The 15,849-nt window shown below is 39.2% G+C and overlaps 1 protein-coding gene and 1 long non-coding RNA gene across 2 annotated transcripts in view; one reads left to right on the forward strand and one right to left on the reverse strand.

The window, feature by feature from the left end:
- Window positions 1-15,849, forward strand: part of LOC126262854 (CWF19-like protein 1) — a 167,945-nt gene that overhangs the window by 67,156 nt on the left and 84,940 nt on the right. The window contains exon 4 of the mRNA XM_049959721.1: window positions 10,621-10,841. Within this exon, the coding sequence (XP_049815678.1) occupies window positions 10,621-10,841 (221 nt within the window). The remainder of the gene's footprint in view (window positions 1-10,620; window positions 10,842-15,849) is intronic.
- Window positions 1-15,849, reverse strand: part of LOC126262857 (uncharacterized) — a 101,127-nt gene that overhangs the window by 8,192 nt on the left and 77,086 nt on the right. The gene's annotated exons all lie outside the window — the stretch shown is intronic.

A 15,849-nucleotide genomic window follows, 5' to 3' on the forward strand; every position in this document is an offset into this window, starting at 1 on the left:
ATGAGCCTGTAATTTAGTGGACTACTACTATTGACATTCTTGAATATTGGTATGACCTGTGCAACTTTCCAGTCTTTGGGTACGGATTTTTTGTTGAGAAAGCAGTTGTATATGATTGTTGTCAATGGAGGTATTGCACCAGCGTACTCTGAAAGGAACCTAATTGGTATTCAGTCTGAACCAGAAGACGTGCTTTTATTAAGCGATTTAAGTTGCTTCACTACTCCGAAGCCATCAACTTCTAAATTACTCGTGTTGGCAGCTGTTCTCGATTCCAACTCTGGAATATTTCTGTCATTTTCTTTGGTGAAGGAATTTCTGAAGGCTGTGTTTAGTAACTCTGTTTTAGAAGCACTGTCATCGATAGTATTTCCATTGCTATCAAGCAGAGGAAGCATTGATGTGTCTTGTCACTAGCATACTTTACATATGACCAGAATCTCTTTGAATTTTCTGCCAGGTTTCAAGACAAAGTTTGACTGTGGAAACTCTTATAAGCATCAGCATTGAAGTTCAAATTAATTTTGAACTTCTGTAAGAAGATCGCCAATCTTGAGGATTTTGCGTTCATTTAAATTTGGCATACTTTTTTTTCTGCACCAATGTTCTGATCCGTTTTGTGTATCAAGGGGGGATCTCTCAATTGCTGTTGATACTATTTCTTTGAATTCAACCCATATTTGATCTGCACTTACATTGTTAATTTGGAAGGAGTGGAGATTGCCACTTAGGAAGGTGTCAAGTGAATTTTTATCTGCTTTTTTGAATAGGTATATTTTCTGTTTATTTTTGGAGAATTTGGGAGCTAAAGTATTTAGTCTCGCTACAACAACTCTGTGTTCACTAATCCCTGTATCCATTCTGATGCTCATTATTAGCTCAGGATTATTTGTTGCTAAGAGGTCAAGTGTGTTTTCACAACTGTTTACTATTCAACTGGGCTCATGAACTACTGCTCAAAATTATTTTCAGAGAAATCATTTAGCACAATTTTGGATGATGTTTTATGTCTACCTGCGGATGTAAACATATGTTTTTGCCAACATGTCGAAGATAAATTGAAGTAATCACCAACTATAAAAATAATCAGTAATGTTTTCATTTATGATAGTTACGGTTATTCATTTTGTTTAAAAATTCTTCTGATTATAACTAAAGAAAGAAAAATTCTTTTGGCATAAACTGATATTGAACCCTGATCAGCAGATTAAAAATTTAGTGTGCTGCCAATGAGCTGTTTTCAAGCAAGTTCCACTGTTCATTAAACTAGTATATAAAGTGCAGGTAAAACTTTGAAACCTTCCTCCAGATTCAATATGTGAAGATATTTCTGCATCTGCTGCTTTGTAACATTTTTCCTAATTACCTCTCTTAATATTCCCAATGCATGAACTATAATTTCGATAATGATTCTTGCCATTGTCATACTGGAGATATGTTGGAAAGTGATCCTAACCTCCGTAGTATTGCAGAGCCTCCGATATGTCAAGGTGGCAAGTTGAATAGATGCTAGAACCACATCTACTGCAGATTGAGCTTTGCATAATCTTGATGTTCTAGTGGGGGAGCCATCATTTAGAATTATCAAGTTGTTTTTCATCTTCTGCACCAAGCAGGAGTGCATCTCCCTGTCAATTGTAAAACTTCCTCATTCCATATTATACCCACTGAAATCACCCATGATAACTACTGGATGTGGAATCCTACACTAAAGAGAGTGGCAAGCATGTCTGCTTCTAGCAGCACTTGGGTCTCAGTATGCTGTAGCAACAGACATCTCGTTGTTCCTTACTCATGTTCCAATAGCACATATTTCACAGGGTTTATTTTCATTAACTAAAAGTAAATGGCACACCATCTTTGATAAGATAGCAACCTCCCCAAATCTGTCATGTTTATCTGTACAGATCATTTTGTGACACGTAGAATTTCTCTTCCCTCCACAACCTTGCCTCTGCCACCACATTGAATGAATTTTATGATTTTCAAACATAGTTCTGACTCTACCTGTTAGCATAAGCTGAGAATATGTTCTAAAAAATAACTATGTCCCATTGATTACTTACTACCCATTGTTGTTTGTGGGGAAATTTTCTGCTGCATGCAAACACTTCTCGATGTCCGTGAATGTAAAGAAGACTCTGATTATGCCATTAGATTAAATGGCTCCTTGTCGCATGTAGTCGACAAATTCTGCTACCTCGTTTTGCTAGTGTCAGAAGGTCTTTCTCTAGATGACGAAGTAAATACAAGAACTGACAAAGCGGCAGACACTTTTGGGAAGCTTTGCACAAGAGTATGGGATGACAAACACCTTTCGGTGACCGCAGAAATGTTCATCTATCAAGCATGCTTGCTGATGACCATCTTGTATGGTGCTGAGACCTGGATGTCATATGTCAAAGAACATAATCACAACCCCTTTTATCTGCAGTGCTTACAAAACATTCTAGGCATAACATGGAGGGATCATGTGACAAATGAAATGGTCCTGAATGCTGTGAATCTACTAGCACTGCCACTCCTGAGGAACGTCACCTGTGGTGGTTAGGACACTTACATCATATGGACCATACCCACCTTTCCTGATGCACACTGCTTAATGAGATAGCATATGCCAAGAGACCTCCTAGAAGACCTGCTTTGTGCTTGAAAGATTGTGCCAAGCATGATATGAAAACATTTAATATTGGCTGTGACAAGTGGGAGGAGCTCACTGGAGACCGCAGCAGATGGATGAAACTCATCAAGGACGGCAGCAAGTTCCACAACAGCACCTGGCTCAGCAACTTAGCTACAAAACTAGTGCACAGAGAAGCACCTCTGATGAACCACTCTTTTGGTGTGGTATACACTTGCCCACATGTGGACACTAGGTGGGCTTTGCAATTGGACTCATGAGTCACCAAAGAAAGTACTTGTGTAATGCTGCTTGAAATCTTACTTTAGGAAATATAGACCATTGGTTGGTTGGTTGATTGATTGATTGATTTGTAGCAGATTAACAAAATATTCCTCAATCACCCTCACAATATAATTTTTCAAGTCCTTTGGGATTGTATTTGACTGAGCCATATTAATGATGGACATACACATTTGACTTAAACTGTGACTAAGACTTGCACTAACAAATGACAGCTGGTGGGAATAGGTTCTGTACAGTTTGGGAAGTAGGGACAGGAACATTATAGTACAGGTTGTAGGGCACTATAATTGCCATTTGTAGTCACTGGCTCTGTCTAACCTGCTGTTCTTGTGTTGGTTTGTGGTGAGTGTTGCTGGGCTAATCATATCTTGGAGCCTGCCGGATCAATGTTTACTATGCAGCCAATGAGCAGACCAGCGACACCATGGTGAGCTGGAGTTGTGCGCTCTGTACTGGTGTACGATAATACAATACACTGGCAACATTGAGGCCACTCACCAGTTTCTATGCAGGATGTTGGTGAGTGTTTCTGACAAATCATGTTGCAGTGGTAAAGAGGTGGAAGCAATGAAAGCTGGGGGAAGGGTTGCAGCATGTCATGTGCAGGCTACACTACTTATTGGCAGTAACGCCTGTTTCATGTTCACTTTATAATATGCCGTATTGTACTTAATATACTTCCGCTGTAGAAATTCAGTGCAATTTTTGTCCATTGTCATATAGGGATCTCAGCAGTGAATCATTTTTGACTGATTTCCTCCAAATTGCATTCATTATTTTGTTCAGACTGGCACATTTTGCACATTGTACACCACCGTGAAACCGTCTCTGGGCATATCCGTGTCAAAGACATTTATGGCACAGTATGTCATTCTGTACACAGGGTCTACAGCGCACCCCGATTTATAAATTGTACAACTGCTGGAAGTCTCTGCTGCATCAAATTCAGATTTTCATAATTAAATAAACAAGAACAGTATCACTTGAACGTAAAGGAGTGCTGTCTTAGCAACATAAAAAGAACAATGTCTTGAATTGCTCTATACTATTTTACCAATTTAAGACATTTTAGCTGGTTTTCTCCCACTCAGACAGGTATCAACTTCAGCTCTTCTGTCGAGTGTGTGCTGAAGAAGTCAATGAACACAAGCTACTACTTTGTATAGCCTCTGTCTAACCTCTGTCGCAACAAGTTTGTAGTGGAGACAACACTCAGTGACTGACAACAGGTGTGTGCATGTGATAACAGAGGACATTTTATACTAGACTTTTGTTATGCTCAGTGTGTGTGTGTGTTGTACCTCATCATACACAATAAATGGACAACACTCTTCTTTTCTGGATTTGTGGGAAATTGATCAGTTACCTGTATCATTCATCCTTATTATTCTTTAATTTGTTGTTTCTGGACTCATTTATGAGCCATGGGTAGTGTAAATTATTACTACCAGAGTTGCCGACATTCCCTCCACTGTCAATGTCTACATTTGTTGCCAAACTAACTAAATTGTTAGATTCCCCTTCACTTACTACTGCAGTCTTATATGCTCCATACACTAAGTTCAGAAATATTTCTTACAATGAAACATTTACCTTTCTTGTCAGTTTTCAGTGCCATTTTTAACACAGTGTGGATTCGTTACTCTTACTCACAATCAGACCAACTGGTTTCTTTGGACTTTCATTCAAATGATTTTCTGCTAATTCACTGTCTTTGTTTACATCTATTCCTGCAGTGGTATCTTCTGTTCGTGTATTGTTCTGATTAAAGTGACAGTGGTTCAAGGCATGAAGACAAGATTGCCCATTGTTGACAATACATTATCCCATGTGAATTCATTTAGCTCCTGTGCTTCAGTGATGGGAGCAGCCTTAAGGGCTTAAACCTCATCACAGTTTTCTTATTTTGTTCTAATACTATTGTATATGTACTAAGTTTATTCTTCAACAATTAAAGTTCAAATAAAACAATTACATGTTTCAGTCACTCTTTTTATTTCATCATTTGTGGGATGAAATAAAGAGAGTGACTGATGCAGATAATTCTTTTATTTGAATTTTTACTGTCATAAAGTCACAGTTTCTTACAACAGTCCAGCATGGTTGACATAAGATTATTCTTTTACCCTATTAATCCCTACAATACATCACATGCACCCAATTGTCAGTTGGAATACTGTTTCAACTATGATTTTGTTGTGACAGAAGTTAGACCCAGTTATGACCCAGGACAACCGGGAAAAACCTGGGAATTTTTTCACCTGGGAGAAAACCAGGAAAAACCCGGGAATTTTTTAGAATTCTGGGAATTTTTCATTGTTTTAGTTTTCAGTCAAATTTTTGTAATTTTGACTGGCAAGAACGAATACTGTACCAAAGGATATTACTGTATCCGCTTACTGCAGAATAATACTTCAACAATAAAACATAAACAAGGGAAAAAAACTAAAATAACTTAAATTGCAAGGGAAATGCGCCATATACAACAACAATACACTGTGCTCATGCAAGCGTCTGCTAATAGCAAAATGTGTCAAAGGCTTTAGGAAGACTCCTCTGATGAGTGTGAAGAGACAACTGTTTACATTAGATTCATTTTAGCAGTTACGAGTGGGCTCATGCGCATGCGCAGTTGAGTCGCGTTTGAGTAGTAGATTCACCTGCTTCTTGCTACAGGAATGTGGCTTTTGGGCTGTGCAAGCGGTCGCAGCAAGCAGCTAGATGCTAGTGGGAAAAGGGGGCGCCAAATTCATATTCTTGAGGGATAAAACTTGTCTCACAAAGTGCCTAGCATCCAGCACACATTGGTCTAATGATTATTCATATAATTTTGAACGCATCCCTGTAGGTTTTTGAACATTTTTTAACACATTTTAAGTTGATTTCTGAATGAATCATAAGTTGATTATTGAATGCGTGCATAGTGTACGGGATGTCTCTGTCAGGAGAATCCTTGTTGCATCTAGAAATAAACTTTCCGCAGACAAAAGGGGACGGGGCTATACGAGCTGAGCGGAGTAAAGCCGAACAATTGTACACCAATCGCTGTCTGATTATGTGGTTGATTGGATTTGCAAATGTTTAGCATTGTTATAATTACTAGCGAAATCCATAGATTCAGACTACCAGAATGGAAATAAACGGCTAACAACAATAACAGGTGACAAAGATTACGTATTATCTTCTCGGTGTATCGAAGAAAATGAAATTTTGACAGAAAATTTTTGGCCAGATCCTGTACTAGTAAGAACTAGTTGTACACTCCCCGGCTAGCAGCCGCTTAAGTTCTATTCTGAAAGTAACTCAGAAAATGTATTGTATGAATATGTGACAACGCCTAACCGTAGAATAATCGCAGGATAACTAAACCTGTGATTCTGGCAGGGTTTGTGAAGTTAATCGACGAACGAATTTTGACAATGGCAGGAATAGCTAAAGAATTCTTGATGACAAGATTGTTTTTTAGAACGAGGAAGGAGAAGAAACGGGGACATCACGCAAATTATGGAAAAATAAGAAAATTCCAAATTTATATAAAAATTTCGTATTACTACTTTTCTATTTCATGCTTGAGAAACTGGTGCGTACGAATGAAATGTGAAACTATTTCCTAACATAAAGCTTTTTGCTTGTAGTTGGCCTTATAGGCATTTGATATTGGTACTCTCTGTCTGTTGTGTTATAAAAATGACCATTTGTGCCAAAACAGTCTCGTTTATTTGGTGTGTGTTACAAAATTTCGGCAATATTAGAAAGGCCTATTTTGTTTTATCTAGCAGACAGTGACAGAATAGATGTAATCATATCAAGAAACCACACCAGTCTTGGGTATTATTTGTATTAACAGCTTTTTCAGTATTAGATAACAACATTTCGATTTTTCATGTAGCAAAACATTTGACGAACCGGCTGCGGTGGCTGAACCGTTCTAGGCGCTTCAGTCCAGAACCATATGACTGCTACAGTCGCAGATTCGAATCCTGCCTCGGGCATGGATGTGTGTGATGCCCTTAGGTTAGTTAGTTTTAAGTAGTTCTAAATTCTAGGGGACTGATGACCTCAGATGTTAAGTCACATAGTGCTCAGAGCCATTTGAACTATTTTGAATTTGAACTTTGATGAGGTAATAGATTCTTTCACCGAAAGGAAAGCACTCCATATAAAGCTGTAGCAAGATTAGAGAGAAAAAAATGTTAGGAGCTAATGATTGAAGAAATGTGTAATTTCTTGCTTGTCCCTTGTTGTTATTGGTTTTATGTATCCTATATTTAATTTTATGTCACACAAAACAGCAAGTTATTAGCTAATAGACAATAAAGAGTGCAAATTTTCTGAAGAGTTCTTGTTCTCCTGATACAAATCATCCTATTCGTTATTAATTGCAAGATTTTTTTTTTAAACAAAAAGAGGGGCAGGCTGTCAAATGGGCCAACTAGGAGCAGAAGAGGCAGTACAGGACATTCAAATTTCCACTGTCCTGTGTAGGTTTGATGGCATCCATTACAAAATATACACTTTTCAATTCCACAGAGCGAAATACAGTAACATGCTATAGAAGAATGCTATATGAAGAGGCATGGCACTGCACTTTGGTTTGGAACACTTAGACCAAATAACATGACTTACATTTCCTCGAACACATATGTTTTATGTTTCAGACTTTTCAGAAAGATGTGTGCTACAAGATGAACATATTTTTGAAAATTCGATTTTTTTTAGTATTGACCCGGCTCACAAATATCGTAGACCTGGGGCTGATGTGCAGAGCAGTCTGAGTTATAGTGGGTAGTCTCCACGTGACCTGTGTTTACATTTAGTGATTTTGCCGTTTCCCCTTCTTTTACTCTCATGTCAAATGAAAGCAAAACGGATATCTGTGGCCGGGAGCTATGAAGTGAATTAAAATACATTCACATAATTACTGAAGGCTAAAATATGTTATTAGTTTCAGATTTTATTTCATTTCCACCTTTCTGACAGTCAAGCATTAATCGCCTTGCAGAACACTGAAGTTGCGCTGTGTCACTAATTGCGTGGCCCCTCCCACAAGAGATTTGAGTCCTCCCTCGGGCATGGGTGTGTGTGTTGTTCTTAGCATAAGTTAGATTAAGTTAGTTTAAGTAGTGTGTAAGTCTAGGGACTGATGACCTCTGCAGTTTGGTCCCTTAGGTTTTCACACACATTTGAACAACACTGAAGTTATTTTTGTCTGTTTGCTAAAGAAATTTGACTTTTATTAACCTTTTCCACAGTGACAGTCAATGTATTTGAAACTAAATGTTTAATTCCACAGTACTGGCTAGTTTCAACTGTTTGCTGCATTTCAAGTGCACATTTTCATCTCCTAGCACGTATGGCGTTATGCCACAATGAAGAACCAAACATGATATAATACAGAACTGATGCTCCAAAAAAACTTACATCCCAGAAACCACACTGAAAAGCTTAATATCAGGTCGAGGTCTACTTCGTTGGGAATCTGGACATATGAATGTGCTCTTTAAGTATGCACTTTAAATGTGCACATTTTAGTATGGCTCACGAAATTCCAATGCTCTTGCAGTATCCTCTGATGTCTTGTTTCTTTTATGACGTAATGTATGATCTTTTAATGTTTTACACGTACGTACATACGGGCTTCCTATGTCATGGTAGCTGCACAAGCGCAGTGTCGCCTGTTATCTGTGCTCTCTGGCAACTGCTGAAATGAACCTATTTCTAACAGGTCTTGGGAAAATATTGCGAATGGTGGTTTGAAAAGTGTTACTTTCAATGTAAATATCCTTTTACGTAAGTTGAACTATGTGCGAGAATGTACCATGAATTTCTTAAATCAAAGAGTGTTTGATCCTCATTTTAAAATCAACTCTTTGATGATGAGCCATTTAGAAGAATTTTGAACCCTGAAGATCAGACATTTATGTCATTATTAAAAATTTTACTGACACATTTGTGTGATATATCTTAAAGTGTAACATACGCAAAAAAGATCAACATTGTATGCGAAAGCTTAGCTTCTCTTGCAGCTTATTAACCTTAGAGACCAATTTTATATGTAAAAGCTTTGCTTTTCTTGTAACAACACTATGTATATTAATTTAAACTATTAACTTTGCCTGTTTGTGTGTTTGTGCTACTTAATAGTGATGTTGCTGTTAGCTGACTACGTCACGTGTCGAATGTTCTGAATATCCGCTGTCATCAGCTGGCGAGATCATGTGACATGAGCTATGACTGGCTTACAAAAGTGCATCGCAATCTCGATTTCAATGATTTGGAAAGTAACATGCGGTGTTTGGTGGAATTCCAATGTATACTTTCATAATACAAAAGTATGCATTGTACATGTTGCTGCACATCAAAGATATTTCCAAAACGTGTTCTTTTCCCTAAGTTTTGCTTTCTAAAGTGCTGGGAAATTCTACGCCCGTGTATAAAACCATAACCATTCAAAGGATTGATAAGTTTTGAGGGAAAATATATTGTCACTTAACATGGAAAAAATGTGTTTTCACCCGGGAGAAAGTGTATTTTATAACTGAGAAATGCGGGAAAAATCCGGGAATTTTTTTTCCTTCCCCGTGTATACACCCTGACAAAGTAATATTCCATGTTTATTGGTTTGAAGCCACATTTGGCCGGAGGTCTGCACTTAACACATGCCTGAGCAGGAGAAAACTAGCTACAATGTCTTGAATTGGTGAAATAACATAAAAACCCCAGGTAGGAATATCAACAATGTAGGAAAAGACAGATTGCTGCTTATGTAAAGAAGATGCATTAAGATGCAGACAGGCACAGGTAAAAGACACTTACATAAAGCTTCCAGCCACAGCCTTCATCAGTGAAAGAGACACACATCATCATACACACAAGCAAGCACGCCTCATGCACACATGACCGCCAACTCCAGCATCTCGGTCCAGAATTCCTTCCCGCCCAAGATGCTGGAGCTGGCGGTCATGTGTGCATGAGGTGTGCTTGCTTGCATGTATGAATGGTGCGTGTCTCTTTCACTGATGAAAGCTTTATGTAAATGTCTTTTAATGCTGTCTGTCTGCAACTTAACCTGTATACTTTAAAGCAAATAACAATCTATCTTTTCCTATACTGTTGAAATGATGTAGAGTGATTCAAGACTTTGTCCATGTTTATGTTGCTAAGACACCAGTACTCTACGTTCAGACTATAATGTGCTTGTTTATTTATTTATGAGGTGATTCCAGTATTAGTACCGCAGCTGCAGCCTTGCACCCACTGAGAATACTGTGCGTTTGCATAATGGTTCTGAATATGATTTTTGTTGTTGTTGGCAAATACTTCTATTATCCTACAAACTGGAAAACAATAGTCCATACTATATATCTGATTTTATGTTCAGGATGGACATGAGAAACGAGAAACAACACTACAAATATTAAAGCTCTCAGACAAAGTCCATCCTCAAAATATAATCTCATACAGTATGTGATAATTTACTTCCGAGGAAGAACTTAGCCTAAAAACTTAAATATTTCTAATATTCTTCCTCATTGTTCTTGTCTGCAACTCAGTGCTTCCTTCATGTGATGAATAGCAACCTATCCTTTCCATGTTGTTGATATTATGTCAATTATTTTTCGCCCCAAATTAACAATTATTGCAGAACAATCTACCATTATAATAATTACAACACTATACTGAATCGCTTTCAGGTAGACGTGGTCTCTTTAGTGCAATGTCAGGCCTGAAGCTAGCTTATGTGGGTGGTACTGAAGCAGAAACAGATGAGAAACCAAGAGGGTATAATTTTACAAAAGCTGATGTAACTTCAGTTCGAGATGTGTGCCTTCGAGGAAAGCCAAGTTTCAGAGGAATTGACATTTTAGCAACATCGTCATGGCCGAAAGATGTGACTCGGTTCGGTCAAGACAAGGTAAGCTTCAAAATAAATATGTGCCACTTTAATACTGAAAACTAATAATAAATAATTCAAGTCTAAGACCATATTTGCTGTTACAATTTCTACGTAAAACAACTCTAAGTTTATTGATAAATATTTCCTTTGTGTGTGATCCACAAATATTAAAACATCTACATACATACTTTCCAAGCTAACATACAGTACAGGGCAGAAGGTACCCTGTGCTATTCCTAGTCATTTCCTTTTCTGTTCCACTCAAAAATAGAGCAAGGGAAAAACCAATGTGTACATGTGTCCATAAGAGCTCTAATTTCTCTTATCTTTTTTTTTTTTTTTTTTTTTGTCCGTATGTGAAATGTATGTCAGCAGAAATAGAATCATTCTGTCCTCTCTCTCTCTATTCGTTTAGTCGGTTCCGACTCTTCGTGACCCCATGAACCAAATCACGCCACTTTTTCCTGTCTTGCACTTTCTCCCATAGACCTTCCAGGTTGGAACACATTGCTTCTGTGATGCCATCGATCCATCTCATCCTCTGACGTCCTCTTCTTCTAGTTCCTTCAATCTTCCCCAGCATTGATGTTTTTTCCAGCGAGGCATGCCTTCGCATTGTGTGTCCAAAGTAGGTCAGTTTTTGTTTTAACATTAGACCTTCCAGGGAGAAATCTGGTTTAATTTGCTCCAATATTGATCTGTTGGTTCTCTTTGCAGTCCATGGAACTCTAAGAAGTTTCCTCCAACACCACAATTCGAAGGAGTCAATTCTTCGCCGTTCAGCCTTTCTAATGGTCCAGGTCTCACATCCATACATCACAACTGGAAAGACCATAGCCCTCACAATATGGATCTTTGTTGCTAGTGTAATATCTCTGGACCTTATAACCTTGTCAAGGTTTGACATCGCCTGTCTACCGAGCAACAGGCGTCTCCGGATTTCATGGCTGCAGTCGCCGTCAGCAGAGATCTGGGAACCGAGATAACTGAATGTGGTCACTACCTCCATGGTTTCTCCTGCTATATCCCACGAATTGGTAGGTGTAGTTGCCATAATTTTCGTTTTCTTCACATTCAGCATAAGACCGGCCTTTTCACTTTCGTCTTTCACCTTCAGTAAGAGTGTTCTCAATTCTTCTTCACTTTCTGCACACAGGATCATATCATCCGCGTACCTGAGGTTGTTTACATTTATTCCAGCTATTTTAATTCCTGTTTCTCCTTTATGTAGCCTCGCATTCCTCATGACATGTTCTGCATACAGATTGAATAAGTACGGTGACAGTATGCAGCCTTGCCGGACCCCTTTCTGAATCTTTATCCATTTTGTTGTTCCATATATAGTTCTCACCGTGGCTTCTTGGTCAAGGTATAAACTCCGTATCAGATGAATGAGGTGATCTGGTCATTCTGTAGTAAGCATTAAATGCCGGTTCTCTAAATTTTCTCAGTAGTGTTCCTTGAAAAGAACTCCACCTTCCCTCCAGGGATTCCCATTTCAGTTCCCAAAGCATCTCGACAATACTTGCCTATTGTTTGAACCAATCAGTAACAAATCTAGGAGCCTGCCTACGAATTGCTTTGATGTCTTCCTTTAAACTGACCTCGTGCAGATTCCAAACACTTGAACAGTACTCAGGATGGGATCACACTAGTGTCCTACCTGCAGGGCCTTTGCAGATGAACCATACTTTCCTAAAATTCTCCCAATAAATTGAAGTCGACCAATAATCTTCTCTGCTACCATTCTTATGCGTTCATTCAATTTCATATCACTTTGGAATATTACGTTAAGATGTTTAATCAATGTGGGTGTGTCAAGCAGTACACTGCTGATGCTGTATTTAAGCATTACAGTAATGTCTTTCATAATCATATGCACTAACTTACATTTTTCTACATTTAGAGCTATTTAACATTCATCACAATAACTAGAAAGTTTATCCAAGATATTTTTTATCATCCTCTAGTCACTCATCTTCAGCGCCTTCCCGTACATCACAGCATCATCAGCAAACACCTACAGATTGCTGCTCACCCTGTCCATCAGACCTTTTATGTACATAGAAAATAAGAATGGTTCTATCCCACTTCCCTGGGACACTCCTGATGATACCCTTGTCTCTGATTAACCCTCACTATTGAGGACAACATACTGGGTTCTGTTACTTAAGAAGTCTTCAAACCACCCGCATACTGGGAACCTGTTCCGTATGGTAATACCTTTGTTAGAGTGTCTAGTGGGGCACGATGTCCAATGCTTTCTGGAAATCAATGGGATCAGCCTGTTGCCCTTCATCTACAGTTCGGAGGATAGCAAATGAGAAAATGGCAAGCTGAGTTTCGCAGGAGTGATGTGTTCTAGAACCATGCTCATTCAAGAACAGAAGCTCTTCTGTCTCAAGGAAATTTATTATTTTCAAACTGAGAATGTGTTTAAGAATTCTGTAGCAAACCGATGTAAAGGATCTAGAATGAGATTTTCACTCTGCAGTGGAGTGTGCGCTGATATGAAACTTCCTGGCAGATTAAAACTGTGTGCCCGACCGAGACTCGAACTCTGGACCTTTGCCTTTCGCGGGCAAGTGCTCTAACATCTGAGCTACCGAAGCACGACTCACGCCCGGTACTCACAGCTTTACTTCTGCCAGTATCTTGTCTCCTACCTTCCAAACTTTACAGAAGCTCTCCTGTGAACCTTGCAGAACTAGCACTCCTGAAAGAAAGGATACTTGATGTAAAGGATATTGGTCTGCAATTTTGTGGGTCTGTTCTTTTACCTTTCTTATATACAGAAGTCACCTGCACTTTTTTTGAGTCACTGGGGACTTTACACTGAATGAAAGATTTGTAAGAAATGCAGGTTAAGTAAGGGGCTAATATCATACAGTACTCTTTGTAAAACCAAATTGGGATTCCATCACAACTTGGCAAATTATTTGGTTTCCACTCTTTCGTTTGTTTCTCTATGCCAGGGGTGCTTATTACCATGTTATCCATACAGAGTGTGTTTGATAGTTGAACAACAGTATGTATGTCTTCTCCTGTGTGAACAATTTCCTAAATGCAAAACTTAAAACTTCTGCTTTCCTTTTGCTATCTCCTACTGCCACACCAGACAGGTCAACAAGTCACTGCATACAAGCCTTAGACATGCTTAGTGATTTTAATTAGGACCAGAATTTTCTCACCTTCTCTGCAAGTTCTTTTGCTAATGTATGGTGGTTATAGTTACTTTGCACGTCAGTCTTTTTACAGAAGCTCGAGATTCTATTAATTTTTTTCTGATGTCATTTGCGTGTTCTCTTTCATAGCAAGAGTGCAACGGCCTTTGCTTCCTCAGCATTTTCTGAATTTCTTTATTAAACTAAGGTAGGTCTTTACCATCCTTAATTGACTTACGCAGCACACATTTCTCCAGAGCTCAATTTACAATCCATTTAAAATTTGCCTGTAATTCCTCTAAGTCCATCCTATTGGAACTAAATGATGTCAATTCACTGCATAAGTGGCACAGCAACAACTGCTTATCTGCTCTTTCTAGCTGAAATATACTCCTAGCCTTCTTGATAGATTTATGAACTTTAGCAACCATAGTTGCTATGATGGCATCATGGTCACAAATCCCTATCTCTATACTGATTCCATCGATAAGGCCAGAACAGTTTGTAGCTACAAAGTGTGAAATGTTTGTACTGCATGTGGCTGTCAAAGTAGCTGCTCAGGACGGTTTTCGGAAAACATGCTCAAAAGTACTTCCAAAGACTGTGCTCTCTGTACCCCCGGCAGTGAATCCATAGGTTAAAGTCACCTGCAACTAATATGGGGTGATCTGGGTATTTCCGTGTTATTGAGCATAGAATTTCTTTGAATGAGTATAAAGCTGTTACAGCAGTATTGGGTGCCAGTAAAAATATGCAACAATTTACTTGGTTTTATCTAGACCCGTTACATGTAACTAGATAACTTCACAGTCGCACTCAAACTCAACCTATTTCTGTCCATTGCAATGAACTCTCCCCCTCCTTTGGTGTCTAATCAGTCTTTTTGATATACATATGTTCCATGACCACCCCCATGAACCATGGACCGTGCCGTTTGTGGTGAGTCTTGTTTGCCTCAGTGACACAGATTGCCGTACCGTAGGTGCAACCACAAAGGAGGAGTATCTGTTAAGAGGCCAGACAAATGTGTGGTTCCTGAAGAGTGGCAGCAGCCTTTTCAGTAGTTGCAGGAGCAACTGTCTGGATGACTGATTGATCTGGCCTTGTAACATTAACTGAAGTGGTGTTGCTGTGCTGGTACTGCGAACGGCTTAAAGCACGGGGAAAACTACAGCCATAATTTTTCCAGAGGTCATGCAGCTTTACTGTATGGTTAAATGATGATTGCATCCTCTTGGGTAAAATATTCCAGAGGTAAAATAGTCCCCCATTCAGATCTCCTGGCGGGGACTACTCAGGAGGACGTGGTTATCAGGAGAAACAAAACTGGCTGATGAATTCTTCACGGGTTATCAGCCGAGTGGTGGCGTCATCTTGTCGCAAAGTTTCAATGAGTTTCATACCCATTATCTTCTGGCGAAGTGTCGGAATGCTGTGTTCTGCACATCTATATAGCTGCTTGGCCGTTGTCCGCTACTGTAGGCTGACCAGTCACATTCCTCTGGAAGGAGGTACCGTGTCGGTAGTGGTGGAGGCGGCTGCAGTGCTGCCCGGCATCGAGACCCAGTGGTTATGTCTGCAGATGCCGCTGCCTTCAGATCGGAACGTTCCTGACGTATTTGGTCAATTGTGGGATTCCACGCTGCACTGAGCTGAAAACCACTATCCCTGTTTACTAAATTGTTGTGCAGACGTAGCTCCACTGCCTCTTTGAAGATCCAGTCCCAGAAACCATCGGCGCTGCACAGCTTCTTCCTTTTCCTGAATTCAAAGGTGTGTCCCTCGATAATGCTATGTTCTGCTACTGCGGACTTGTTTGTCTGTCCTAGTCGTACATTTCTGATGTGTTCAGTACAGCGCTG

Source organism: Schistocerca nitens, chromosome 6, assembly GCF_023898315.1.
Source record: "Schistocerca nitens isolate TAMUIC-IGC-003100 chromosome 6, iqSchNite1.1, whole genome shotgun sequence".
Classification (NCBI taxonomy): Eukaryota; Metazoa; Arthropoda; class Insecta; order Orthoptera; family Acrididae; genus Schistocerca; species Schistocerca nitens.